The sequence below is a fragment of the Carassius gibelio genome, chromosome B18, assembly GCF_023724105.1.
Source record: "Carassius gibelio isolate Cgi1373 ecotype wild population from Czech Republic chromosome B18, carGib1.2-hapl.c, whole genome shotgun sequence".
Lineage (NCBI taxonomy): Eukaryota > Metazoa > Chordata > Actinopteri > Cypriniformes > Cyprinidae > Carassius > Carassius gibelio.
In genome coordinates, this window is record NC_068413.1 from 4,453,791 (window position 1) to 4,467,928 (window position 14,138).

Sequence of the window (14,138 nt, forward strand, 5' to 3'; positions counted from 1 at the left end):
CCATCTGTGCTTTTCATAGGGACACACACACATGCTGAGGGACACACCCCCACAGTATCCTATCTCCATTCTCTCTCTCTCTCTCTCTCTCTCTCTTTCTCTTCAGGTGTCTGATCCCTCTCTTCTGATTCGGTTAAGCTGTGCCTCTTGTTTCCAGAGCTGGATTAGCCATGTTAGGTGTTTGACTTCCTTTCTCTTATATCATTGAGTATCAGAGGCATGACATATACTGCAGTGATGCTCCTAAAAAAAAGAAAGAAAAGTGCATTACAGTGCATTCAAAGATCTAAATAAAAGAGGATGAGCCTCTCATCCAAATTTCGTTTAGCAAGTCAATATACAATATTGAACGTCATTTTCTGAATCCCTCAGAGAGAGTCAGAGATCAATATGCAGTAATAACTCACAGCTCTAAAGACCACAAGAGTAACTGCTGCTGTTTTACCTTACGTGGATTGAAATAAAGCATTTTAAAGATAAAATAAAAAATATATATAAATGGCCATAAATCTATACTTCTTTGCAAAATAATAAAATAGAATCGAATAAGTTGAAATAAAATAAAATGAAATATATAATATATATATATATATATACACACACACACACACACACATTATATATATATATATATATATATATATATATATATATATATATATATATATATATATATATATATATAATGTGTGTGTGTGTGTGTATATATTATATATTTCATTTTATTTTATTTATATATATATATAATACAATTCCTCAGGCAGACAGATTTATGCATTTTATTAGCTGATCCCATTGGCATGTGAATCTATGTGGGTAAATGAGTGAGTGGCACTAGCTAGGCAAACACTCTACTTCCATATTCAGAGCATATAAACACTCAATACATATTTAGAGCCATTCCCCATCAGTGAATCCAGGATGGATAGTCCGCTGGGATGCACCAGTGTGTGTGGTCAGACAGAATGAGCAGGATGTAGATCAATCCTTATTAAAACACACCCCGAGAGAACACAAACTGGGGCAGACCCATAAAAAGCTTATTGTGAGAGGACTAGTTAGGGCTCAGAGAATATTACCAGATTTTAATATTTGGTAAAACAGTTAAAGTAATCACTGTATGCCACTTTCATCAGAGAAGTTTAGACTGCATGATTAATACATTTATCCAATGTTTAAATTGGCTTTCACAGATTGACATGCATTTTGAATGCTTTGCAAATTGCATTCTCTTATAGTGTGTGTACAGGAAGGCACCAAATGAGCTGGAACTAAAGGGGGGTTTGGTTGGAACAATGACCCAGATGAGCTGATCAAACATATGACATCAGCGTGGTCCGCAGCCAGATCCCCCCAGGCTAGGGCTGCTTTTACGGCCCCACCAATCATCTGCATCACTGCTGCTGAGAAGGGGGCTTGTTGGGTCGGACACAGCAATGCTGACTTCTGCAAACAGCAATACTTCACAGCACACATTATGCATAAAACAGTTCATATACATTGCTATGAAGCAGAAAGAATGACTGGACTAAACCTGTCATTTTAAAGGAGAAACAGGTTTTTAATGTGAACAGATTGAAGTCAGTACAAGATTAAATACAGACCATACACATACATACATATATATATATATATATATATATTTTTTTGCTTGCACGCGCCTGCTGCAAAATGTCACGCGCAGCAGAGCTGCTCGTGCACGTCAGCTTCTGCTTCAGCTCGCGACTCGCAAGTCCTCCTGTTACCAGCAGGTAATAACTCACTCATTTCCATGTTTTTGGCGTATTTTTTAAAAAGCCGTATTGTCCGTTTACACCTTGACTGACCAGCAGAGATCTGTGACAGTTTATATAAGTCAAAATAACGCAAAGTTTCGTTTTATAAATTAGTTTGGCGTTGCTTATGTAACAGCTGACGTTAGTCATGTCAACAAGAAACGTTAATCTCTCCTAAACTACGAAAAGGCTGCTAAATGTAATAACTGATTGTATCAGGATAAATGTTTTTTTTTTTTTTTTTCACGCTAATCATTCAGACAGCAGTGGATGATCAGTCTTGATGATCGAGGTTTATTTTGAGACTGGGATTTGTTTTGGATCAAAACATGAGGGGATCATCGACACTTGCATAGTTCACATAGACTGAATTCATGCGTGTAATAAACAGTAGAAAAAAAGGCAAGATCTAACGTTACTGATCTTTGGACCATAAACATGACGAGACTTTGTGACCTTATGCCTAATTCCAGTTTCTTAATAATTTTCGAGGATGTGTTAAGAATGACAAAGGTATATATGATACATAATATAATGCACTTAAATGCATTATATTAATGCACTTGAAAATACTTATTTTTAACATTTTTTACTCAACCAGTTTGTTCAATAGACCCATGAACTTGACATATGGGACAATACAGATGAATGAACCATTTGAACTCTCAGCCCAGTTCTTGTGATATTTTCTTGGTTTTATGCCATATATTTCAGCCCATATGCTTTTGCTGTTTCTCCTTCTTTTCAAAGAGTGCATTAAATGTGACAGGGTAATGATACTAAAACTAAGGCTCTATCGAAATATAAAGTTTGAATATTTTTACTGCAGTCATTTTTGATAAGATAAGTTAAAGGAACAGGTTGTAGGACCTGCCACTAGAGGGCGCACTACCAAAACAATAACAATCGCGTGGTTTGAGGATGCTAAGAAGGAGAATGGAATGATGGGATTTGTTGTCTTCTACCTAACCGCTGAAGGCCATCAATCAGACGATATGAAAACGATTACCACTTGTTCAACAAATATATACACTCGTGTACATTCAAACACAATAATTGGGCATACATAGCAAACGCGGGTTTAACAATTTGCACGAGTAGATTACATACAAAGTCGATGCAAAGACGTGATCAGACTATGGATCAGATGCGTCCTCGTGTGGATCTAGAGACGTTTGGCATGTATGTCCCATAATGCGAATCAAAACAACTCACCTGTCGAGTAAAACACAAGCGAGATCGTCATCTCTTTCTAGTTGAAGTTTGTCACGAGGCTCTCTCCATCTAGAAAATGCAACATCGATATTGATCCTCGCTCTTTCTCCTCTCTTGTCCCAAACTCTTCTTGGTTCATTTGGTTGGCTCGTACGCTTACGTTTACGGGAGCTGTCCTTGTCGACAGAACCAGCGGCAGACGGTAAACAGTAATTATGTACCATAAATAAGTAACACAATCCACCATAAAACGTGCAAGAAGAAGTAAATAAGGAACTGCTTTAAGCAAGCTAGTGGTTTGCTGGACACTAGACTCTACTTCCGCATTTGTCCTGGACATTGTTGTCATGTGGTTTCTACATCAGAAAAGGCGGTAACAAAGGGTAACTAACATCATTGACAGGCGACTGCACTGCCCCGTGTCACTGTTTAGAATGGGGAATTTTCTCATGATTTACAAGTAGTTTAAAACATTACAGATATTGTTAGTAATCAGCTGGAGGAAATATATAACACTAGTCTAGTGGTTTTTGGATATTTTACTGCAAATATCTTACAAATTGTACCTTTAAGTTCAAAATTTGGTGAAAAATTATATCACTTATTATGATATCGAAAATAACAGAATCGTGATTGTATAGACATAATGCTGTAGATACTGTCATGTTAATGAAGCATCACACAGAATAGAAAGCATCAGTAAGTGAAGTAGGTGGATTTGGCCTTGTGAGAGCATGTGTGAGGTTTGTAAGTGTGTGTTATACTCTCACTTGTGCTGAAAAGTCATGTCAGCTTGGCAGTGGTTTGAGAATCATGCCACTAATGTTCTGACCCTTGTCAAAATCCATGCATGTGTTTGTTCTTTGACCTTTGATCACACATTCCTCTGTATTTGTCAATCCTGCTTTTGGAGGCCCCCCAGTGTTACATATTTTAGACTTCCTCCATTACATAAGATATTTTAGATAAAAGTGGGACAGACATACCAGTTGTCTTTGATGAGGTTTATTTTCTTGCAAGAAAAGGCCAGCAGTCAGACAGTCACTCAGGGCGGCTGCAGAGTGTGACAGTAAAGGGAGGGCATCCTATCTCTTATAGTCTCATCTCTCAGAATGTTATCTCTCTTGGCCAATGGTGGTATTTTCAACTACATTTTTAAACTTGCTTATCATATTCTGTCGTTGGGTGTCACGTACCAACACCCTTTTACCATTCCATTCCAGATTAGAATAAGGATTGTGTGTGCTTTTTTACTTTCACACTTATCTTAAAGATCAATAGCTATTCTTTGTTCTGTTAAATCAGCAAAGCAGCATGTGACTCTTAAGCAATACAGAAATTGCAAACATAACATATTAATAAAATGTATTCCACAGGAAAATGTGAACTCTTGGAAAAAGAAAAATAACATCAATTTAGATCATGTGTAAGGCCACTTTGTGAGTTTTATGACAGTTAGTTTCTGTCAGATTTGATAAAACTATGTGGCAAACTTACTTTGCTGTTTAGAGTACTGAAGTATCTGCCCCATTGATTTCCACTCAGGCAGGACAGCCTCTGGACTTCTTGATAAAGTGACTTTCAAATGGTCTTAAATCAGGGCGTAAAAGTTACTGTAAGGGGTAGGGGTGTCACGATTCTCTAAATCCTCGATTCGATTGCATTTTCGATTCTAAGCTCACGGTTCGATTCGATTCTCGATTTTTACATTTATTCTTTTTAAAGCACAGATTGTCATTTTTCAAACTAGACTTTTATGCAATATAATATCTGACCTTTGTTTGCAATGTACCACACTACATTGTCAAATTTAAAACTTTTATTAACAACAATGTAACAATAACTTATATCTTTAGTCAATTGAAAACTTAAAATAAACTGCCATCCAGTTTCTCTTTTGTAAGTGCAGTCTTCTTCACAAAAGATGACATTCAAGTTCACAACAAAACAAACAAAAACAATAAAAAATGACTAAACTAACCTTCAAATATTACGATGTATCTATTTAAAAGATTAAAGATAAAACACTTGTTAAACACTTCACTGTCATTCATTTAGATTTATATATATATATATATATATATATATATATATATATATATATATATACACGTGTGTGCGTGTGTGTGTGCATCATTACAGTCTGTAAAATATGTGTATCTTTATTACAAGACTGCAATCACTAGCAATCAGAAGAATTCCAGTTAATCAAGTATCTACAAAAGATCTACTCTATAAACAATGCATTAAATTACATTAAAGACAAAAATAAATTAAACAAGCAAAATAAATGATTACTCACATGTATCTGGTCCACTGATGAAGTCATGGGTCAAGTCAAGTGAATTATTAATCATTTTCTAACAGGCGTCGAATACTGACTTTAGGAAAAGGGGAATAACCAATGACACTTGAGATAACAACTAAAACAGCAAGCCCCGCCCCACGACTGACAAAAAATTGTTCCCGCAAGCAGAGGTGACTCACCTCAGGTGAGATGATAGAGCGCGAGGATGTGGGGAATGAGCATGCGTTCGCGAGGGCTTGTATTGCGCGCAGAGTACATGTCACGCGGGTTCTAGTCTCGGGCCGGACGGAATTGTGGGTGGGGGGAGTGCATGTACAGTTCTCTCTCCACCTTCAATACCACGACTTAGGTGCCCTTGAGCAAGGCATCGAACCCCCAACTGCTCCTCGGGCGCCGCAGCATAAATGGCTGCCCACTGCTCCGGGTGTGTGCTCACAGTGTGTGTGTGTGTGTGTTCACTGCTCTGTATGTGTGCATTTCGGATGGGTTAAATGCAGAGCACAAATTCTGAGTATGGGTCACCATACTTGGCTGAATGTCACTTCACAAGTAATAGGTTTAAGTTATCTGTAATGTTATATACAGGTGTTTCTCAATAAATTAGAATGTTGAAAGTTAATTTATTTCACATTTAACATAAACCCACCAATTCACGATCTCAACAAATTAGAATATGGTGACATGCTAATCAGCTAATCAACTCAAAACACCTGCAAATGTTTGCTGAGCCTTCAAAATGGTCTCTCAGTTTGGTTCACTAGGCTATACAATGTTGGGGGAGACTGCTGATCTGACAGTTGTCCAGAGGACAACAAGGAGGGTCAGCCACAAACAGTCATTGACAAAGAAGCTAGCAGTTCACAGAGTGCTGTATCCAAGCATGTTAACAGAAAGTTGACTGGAAGGAAAAAGTGTGGAAGAAATAAATGCACAACCAACTGAGAGAACCTCAACCTTATGAGGATTGTCAAGCAAAATCGATTCAAGAATTTGAGTGAACTTCACAAGGAATGGACTGAGGCTTGGGTCAAGCCATCAAGAGCCACCACACACAGACGTGTCAAGGAATTTGGCTACTCTTGAGGCATCTTACCTGGGCTAAGGAGAATAAGAACTGGACTGTTGTCCCATTGGTCCAAAGTCCTCTTTTCAGATGAGAACAAGTTTTCATTTGGAAAGCAAGGTCCTAGAGTCTGGAGGAAGGGTGGAGAAGCTCATAGCCCAAGTTACTTGAAGTCCATTGTCAATCTGTGAAGATTTGGGGTGCAATGTCATCTGCTGTTGTTGGTCCATTGTGTTTTTTTTTTTTTTTTAAACCAAAGTCACTGCACCAGTTTACCAAGAAATCTTGGAGCACTTCATGCTTCCTTCTGCTGACCATCTTTTTGAAGATGCTGATTTAAATATCCAGCAGGATTTGGCACCTGCCCACACTGCTAAAAGCTCAAAAAGTTGGTTAAATGACCATGGTGTTTGTGTGCTTGAGTGGACAGCAAGCTCACCAGACCTGAACCCCATAGAGAATCTATGGGCTATTATCAAGAGGAAAATGAGAAACACCAGATCAAACAATGCAGATGAGCTGAAGGCCACTGTCAAAGATCCCTGGGCTTCCAGATCACCTCAGCAGTGCCACAAACTGATCACCTCCATGCCACACTGAATTGATGCAGTAATAAAAGCAAAAGGAGCCCCTACCAAGTATTGAGTACATGTACAGAAAATGAACACACTTTCCAGAAGGCCAACAATTCACTAAATTTTTTATTGGTCTTATGAAGTATTCTAATTTGTTGAGAGTTTCTGTTAAATGTGATCTTAAATCATCACGGTTAAAAGAACCAAAGACTAAAACCAATTCAGTCTGTGTGCATTGAATTTATTTAATACACAAGTTTCATATTTTTAGTTGAATTACTGAATAAATGAACTTTTTCACAATATTCTAATTTGTTGAGAAGCACCTGTATATAATTGTATATGATATATGGTATTTATAAAATGTAAACATTATCAAATAATTTATGTCCAAAGGCATTAGTCTGTCATCAAATTTAATTCAGTCAGAAGGTTATCACTCCTCAGAGGCTTTGGTTATGTATAAGGCCATTTTACATGCAGTTTTACTAAACTTCATCAAATTTAATGGTGCAACACAAAAATATTTAGCATTTCATGAATTATAGATTGCTCTCTCCTAGGGGAGAAGGTTTCTTCACCATGGTCTATCAGACACGGTATGAACACATCCGAAATGGGCAGTGTCTGAGAAGCAGGACTAAGAAGCACACTCTTTTTAATCGATTCAGACCTACCGTAACTAAAACAACTGAAAGAATTAAGGCAATACAGCATGCTGTTCATCCAGAAGATTAGATACTTCTTTAGAAGGCAGATTTCTATATTTCATTTGGCATTAAGAGGATTTCTTTGGCACCAACCATAGACCTTAAAATAATATGGACGACGCTTCTCCCATTCCTTCCATTATAGAAAGTGAAGTCAAAGCATCTCAGTATGGCCACTGCCATCTTGAGTAAATTCCGTCATTTGTAGCCAGAGTCTGCACAGTAGAGATTTGTTTGTAGCCAGAGTCTACGCAGTAATGTCATGAAGTGGATCCGCCGTATCAATCCAGGCAAACTCCCACAGACCCAATCAACCATAACGATACACCCCGTTTTTACAGCATCAGATTACTAGCTAAAATCAAACTTATCTCAAAAATGAACAACTGAACATAAATCAGCATGACAACGTCCCTAAATGACCAAAAACCATCTTTCAGCAAATTGTATTGTAATTGTTTATTTTTTGTGTTTTGACTCAAGTCCCTTTCGTTTACATGGAGAGGGCAGGTTTATGACCTGTACTGCAGCCAGCCAACAGAGGGCGATCAAAGAGCCTGCAGCTTCACTTTTCAGGACGTGTGAGGCAAACCCGGCACCGATCAACACGTGAGTAATTTGGAGTCAGCTGTGCCTTTTATAACAATGAACTGTTGTGGTTTCCACTCTGTCCTTTCTTTAGCTTACCTGCTATCATGTTTTCCAGAGCAGCCACCATGATAGGTGTCACTACTCACAAGATCAGTAAACACATCACCTTCCTCACTAATGACGTCGCTGGGACTCCCACGGCTAGTGTTTCAGCTGCTCACCCTAAACCGATACTGCTGATGCTGCCATGGCTGGGCTCCAGGCCGCAGACCATTGACAAATACTGTGAGATTTACTTTCGCATGGGCTTTGACGTGCTCGTAGTGGAAAGTGAGGTGAGCCAGTTCTTGTGGCCCCGCTGGGGGTTGGAGTATGGTGGTCGTGTGCTGGAATTATTAGAGAGCGAGCGCTTCTCACAGCGCCCTCTACTGGTCCATGCTTTCTCCATAGGTGCATACACGTTTGGTCAGATGCTTGTTCATGTGGCCAAAGACACCCAGCGTTACCAAGGCCTGACAAACAGGATCAGGGGGCACATCTATGACAGCCTAGTCATGGGATCGCTGGAGCATATGGTCAACGGTATGTACAGAGATTGCAATTTAAAGTGTAATTATATACATTACGGTATGACTATATATATATCATATACCATTATTTTATACCATACCATGTTTCTCTCATGTGTAAATAACCAAATAGTGACACAAACACATATAAAATATACAAATAAAGCATATTTAATATTTACATTTACATTTATTCATTTAGCGGACGCTTTTATCCAAAGCGACTTATAATTGCTATATATATATCAGAGGTCGCACGTCTCTTGGAGCAACTGGGGTTAAGTGTCTTGCTCAGGGACACATTGGTGCCTCACAGTGGATTCGAACCCGGGTCTCTCACACTAAAGGCATGCGTCTTATCCACTGCGCCAACAGCACCCCAATTTTTATTGCAAAAACACCAACCCCACACCCCCCCCGCCCCCCCATTTTTTTTAAATATATTTTACATTCATTTGTAACATTTTAAAAGTCCATTATGATTAACTAAATGCATCCTTGATAAAAACAAAAAAAATTATTAATTTCTTAAAATTTTAATTGAAATTAACAAACAAATACAGTTTGGCTGCTACAATATACTGTAATTCCTATTAAATACATCTTTAGATGTTATTAACACACATATCCTTTCCAATGTGCCACTTTTCCATTGTTTTTCTATGTAAACCAAGTATTAAGACATGTTTTTCTATTGTTTTTTCGCCATCCCACTGCTCTTGTCTCATGATTTTTGAAGCAAAAGCATGTTTTTTTTTGTGAACTGGCCCATCCTGTTTTATTAGTATACTGAACGTGTTGTTTCGTACCCCTCTATTTTTTGTAATCTAATATGGCTTTGTGTAGGAGTGTGGAGTGCGTGCTAATCATATAACAGATGCTTAACACGCACTGGAAAATTAAAGTTGGCACTACAGCCAAACAAAGAGTCATATAGACCATATAAATCAATCAGCTTGTGCTTATAATTATGGTTACTTGATTACTCGTATGTAGTATCACAAACTTGAAACATTAAAAAAATTTACCTCAATCTGGAGATTGCATTGTTTTTTTAAATTTGCAGTTGGTAAGATTGTTATTTTGAAAGAAGTCTCTCACTCACCAGGGCTTCATTTATTTGATTATAAATGGAGTGGAGTTTTATTACAATTTATAACTGTTTTCTATTTGAATAAATTTTGAAATGTAATTTATTCCTGTGATGGAAAGCTACATTTTCAGCAGTCATTATTCTAGTCTTCCTGATCCTTCAGAAATCATTGTAAATCAATCAGATTTGATGCTCACAGTTGTGCTGCTAAATATTTTTGTGAAAACTGTTTTTTTTTTTTTAAAGTAAAAATGTATTTTAAATATAATTTTATTTTTTGTTGGTTTAAAACATCATATTTATCTTTGAACAGCAAACTACATAAGGCCTAAAAAAAACTTCAGATTTCAGAGAGAGAATTTCATCAACTTTTGGGTTTGTTGTCTGTTGTCCAGGCCTGGGTAAAACCCTATTGCCCCGGATGGAAGGTCTCGTGAAGTCGACTAGCATTATGTACTTCCGTGCCTTTAAACACCAGACGGTTGACTACTACGACACAGTTATCAGTGTTTTCTGGAACACTCCTGTGATGGCACCTGGTCTTTTCTTCTACTCTGAGAACGATGCACTGTGTGATTACAAGAGCTTGGAGAAGATGGTGGAGTTCTGGAGGAGCAGCGGCCAAACTGTCGAGAGCCGGAAGTGGAAGGAGTCTGTTCATGCAGGTCATCTGCGCACACACCCTCAGGATTATGTCTCCACGCTGGAGTACTTTGTGCAGTCTCTCAACATGGTGCCTCTGAAGGCAAAAATGTGAATTTTGAAGGCCGTCATCCGTCTTATTAAAGTGCCTGATTTTATTGTAATATTGACATTCTAATGTTATTTTGTACTTTGGGTCTTGCAAAATCTGACTGTTTCTCAAACTTCTTCAGTCTGTTGAAATATTTATGTGACTACATAAAACTCTTTTCAGCCAAAAATTCATACCCAGTTCAAAAGAAGAATCTAAGCTCCCTTTGAAGACTGTAGCATTGTTATGTTGGGGATGTGTAATATTGTACTTCATACTATCTGCTAATATGAGACCAGTTAGGTTTATTGCACTACAATGTGAAGCTCCTGTACTTATTCCAACATCTGATCAGACTTCAAAAGGACTATCTTGACATACAAAACTGTGCATTATTATTTTATCATTTTTTGCTAAACTGTAAACTGACCTTTCATTAATAGTGATTTATAGTTTGTGACAACTTGACCTTAACATTTAACATCTATAGTATGTTATTTTGAATATACTGTGCTTTGATCATTTATGTGTTACCTCAAAAGGAAACAATTATTTTTAAATCTACAAAAAATGCTTACTTTTAATTTGTCATTGACAAAATCTGAAGTAAATTACACTGTTTGAAAATCCTTGTAAAACTGTGCAGTGTTGTTTTTCTAGAAATGACACATGGGTGGTTTTTTTCAGGTACCTATGCAGACAATATGGTAAATACAAGTAAGGTGGGACACTTAGGTTTTTATGTTACATGTTTTTATAATTTTATTCTGTATAATTTAATAGAAATCTTTAGCTCATACCAATGTTTATGGCAAATTAGCGAAGTGTCCTGCTTTACAGTACATCAACGCAATAATAAAGGTTTTTACTTTTCTGTTGCTTCATCTTAAAAAAAGTCAAATAAATGATTCAGATTGATGTGTTTTGTCTGTTTAAAGTAGAAGTCTAGAAAAAGGGTTGTGCAAGATGAAACAATTTGGCATAATTGTGTTCTTGAGTTTTCCTCTAGAGGGCGCTTGTTGACATGAGCACCACAATCAGGTGTAGATGCAGTAGTATTTTTAGTATTTTTGTAAAAACTCTTATTATTAGATTATTATTATCATTTATTATATAGTGAAACGTTATTCATTTTAATGAAATGGTTTTAAAGATTATCATCTAGTAATCACAAATGAATGTGATTAGTCTCTCTCTACCAGCGCTGAGAAAAGTAACAGGTCCCACCTGACAACCTCGTTCATAGAAGTTATTTTGCAAAGGTATTAAAAGTCATTTTAACCAGAATAATTATACAGGGAATATTTAAAGACATTTAAACGAAGAGAGGGACTGGGGAAACAGTGAATAGCTAAAACATAAAAATAATAATTTGAACCAATTTTACCTGGGCCGCTAAGCTCCGCCCACTTCTTTTGATTGGATGTGATGTGAATTGAATACTTAAAGCATAATCTCATGACCGTTTCTCCTAACAACGTCTCTCTGTGTTCCATTAAGATGTATGTAAAACAGCTCGCTTTGTGTTTTTGCCTCGGCCTGAGGCCCGAGTGAGTGTTACGCATCTGAAGGAATGAGAAAGTGCTTCCAGGCCTGATCATGAGTGCAGGAGGCTGAGGCAGGGTTCAGAGATGATCCGCTTCTCATGACCACAAACCCTCTCAATCCCAGCAGCAACATGGATGATGACTTCAGGACGCGCTCCAGTGGCGCAGAAAACACGCTGTTTGGAGAGCCTTTAACTCGGGTGTGAGAAACAGTTACTTACTGCTTTTTACGGTTAGCTTTTAAATGTTTATCCGCATTATTTCAGAAACATGTTTTTTAACATTGGTTTATTGCTTATTGATCAAGGCTAAACTCTTGAGGAGGCATTACAGGACTCTAGAGGGAGATTATGAAGCAGAATTAAAGGGATTTAAGCATGCACAACATGAACTTGGATATATGGAAAGATTTGCATCAAATCAAACTCGTTAAACTGACAAATTTAGCCTCTGTATTTCTTCATGTCAACTTCTGTTTTCTTTCAGCACACAGCTGTTAATCTGGCTATTGGTGGACTCACATCTCTGTTTGTCCTAGTGAGTATTAACACACACCTTTAGTTAGCTATCTAAATGAGGACACAGCATAGACTTCTATTGTTTATATATACAACTTACCAATACTATAACCAAACTCTGTTTTTTTTTTTTTTAAATGACCGATCCATTCAGCTGCAGCTTGCTAGTTGTACCTGAAAATGTAATTTTTTTTGTTTAACCCCTCCCCTTACTTTTTCAGGTAACTGTCATCAGTTCGTTTGTCTTCCCTACACCTCCTCCAACAGCATTAAATATTTTCTTTGTGGTCTGCATCATCATGATCTGTTCTTCTGTATTGGTGCTGGTTAGTACTGTATAAAATTTCTATAAATGATCTATGTGGTTAAATGTTTTCCAACTCTATTATAATAATGCATGTTAATCAAAATCTATCTTTTTGTCAAATCATGGGAGTTTTACAATTTAGTTTTCTACTGTGCTTCATGGTCAAAGTGCTGTAACAAGATGTTTGAATATTTTGGGTGATCCCCCCCCCCCTTCTTTTAGTGTTTATATAATATATAATTTGCTAAAAATGTTTCTGTTTTTTGTAGATATTCTGGTATCGTCAAGGTGATCTGGATCCAAAGTTTCGTGGTCTGATTTATTATTCCATAGGTCTCATTATCCTCCTCTGTCTGTGTGCCAATCTGTACTTCCATGATGTCGGAAGATGACTTGATTCAGACACACTACTTGACCTTCGTAATTCTGTCAAGCACATTAAAAAGTGATTTATTTGTCAGAAGTGAGCCTCACAGTTCGATTATGTTTGCATAGGTGATAAGATGCATGTTCAAATCTATTAAGTTTTTATTTGAATATTTGGAAAGTGTACTTCTTTTGCTAATTTTATTTTGCCAAAGCTGTATATACTCAATATTTTGTACTCAATATTATTTTCTGTTGCTACCAAGAGTCAAGTCATGCTTAATAAAGCAGCATTTCAGTTAGTTATTAAATATTGTGATTTATGTTATGAGAACAATACTGGTGCCAAAGGTCTGAAAACTGGCAATAAATAAAATAGTATACATGCACTGTGGAAGTGAACTATTTTCTGGGTTCTAGACCATTATGACTATTGCAGAGTCTGGATTCTCCATGAAGAAAAAAGAAGAAGATCATTTTGTTTTTGACATACAATGCACTGTTATTGTAAAGTTGACAGATACCATGGTATTTTTCACTTTTAAGATAACATTTATTTAAATGTTTAAGAAAAATATTTAAATAGTCTTAAAGCATAGCGTTCCACATTGTAATTTCTTTGAAACGACTGCCATCTTTTGGCGTGCATATGAAGAACAATCACAAATGCTTTGGATTATTTTATTGGTAAATGTAAAAGCAGTGTTCTGAATGTTCATTGTCCTTAATCGAATTAATATTTTAAATATTATTATATTTATGTCTCTA

At 36.9% G+C, this 14,138-nt stretch overlaps 2 protein-coding genes across 5 annotated transcripts; both read left to right on the top strand.

Annotated features, from left to right (window-relative positions):
- Window positions 1-1,656: 1,656 nt before the first annotated feature.
- Window positions 1,657-11,550, top strand: LOC127977011 (transmembrane protein 53). 4 transcript variants are annotated; one of them, XM_052581644.1, is made up of 4 exons: window positions 1,657-1,751; window positions 8,130-8,255; window positions 8,353-8,819; window positions 10,295-11,550. In XM_052581644.1, exons 1-4 carry the CDS (start codon window positions 1,672-1,674, stop codon window positions 10,654-10,656), a joined length of 1,035 nt encoding a protein of 344 aa, XP_052437604.1. In that variant the 5' UTR covers window positions 1,657-1,671; the 3' UTR covers window positions 10,657-11,550. The 4 variants fall into 4 exon arrangements, with proteins under 4 accessions (XP_052437604.1, XP_052437605.1, XP_052437607.1 ...); XM_052581645.1 differs by having other exon boundaries at window positions 1,674-1,751; window positions 8,150-8,255; XM_052581647.1 differs by having other exon boundaries at window positions 1,728-1,751; window positions 8,358-8,819.
- A 524-nt stretch (window positions 11,551-12,074) lies between these two features.
- On the top strand, window positions 12,075-13,817 carry tmem243a (transmembrane protein 243, mitochondrial a). The gene is made up of 4 exons (XM_052582878.1): window positions 12,075-12,379; window positions 12,666-12,716; window positions 12,919-13,023; window positions 13,274-13,817. Exons 1-4 carry the CDS (start codon window positions 12,278-12,280, stop codon window positions 13,394-13,396), a joined length of 381 nt encoding a protein of 126 aa, XP_052438838.1. The 5' UTR covers window positions 12,075-12,277; the 3' UTR covers window positions 13,397-13,817.
- The last annotated feature ends 321 nt before the right edge of the window (window positions 13,818-14,138 follow it).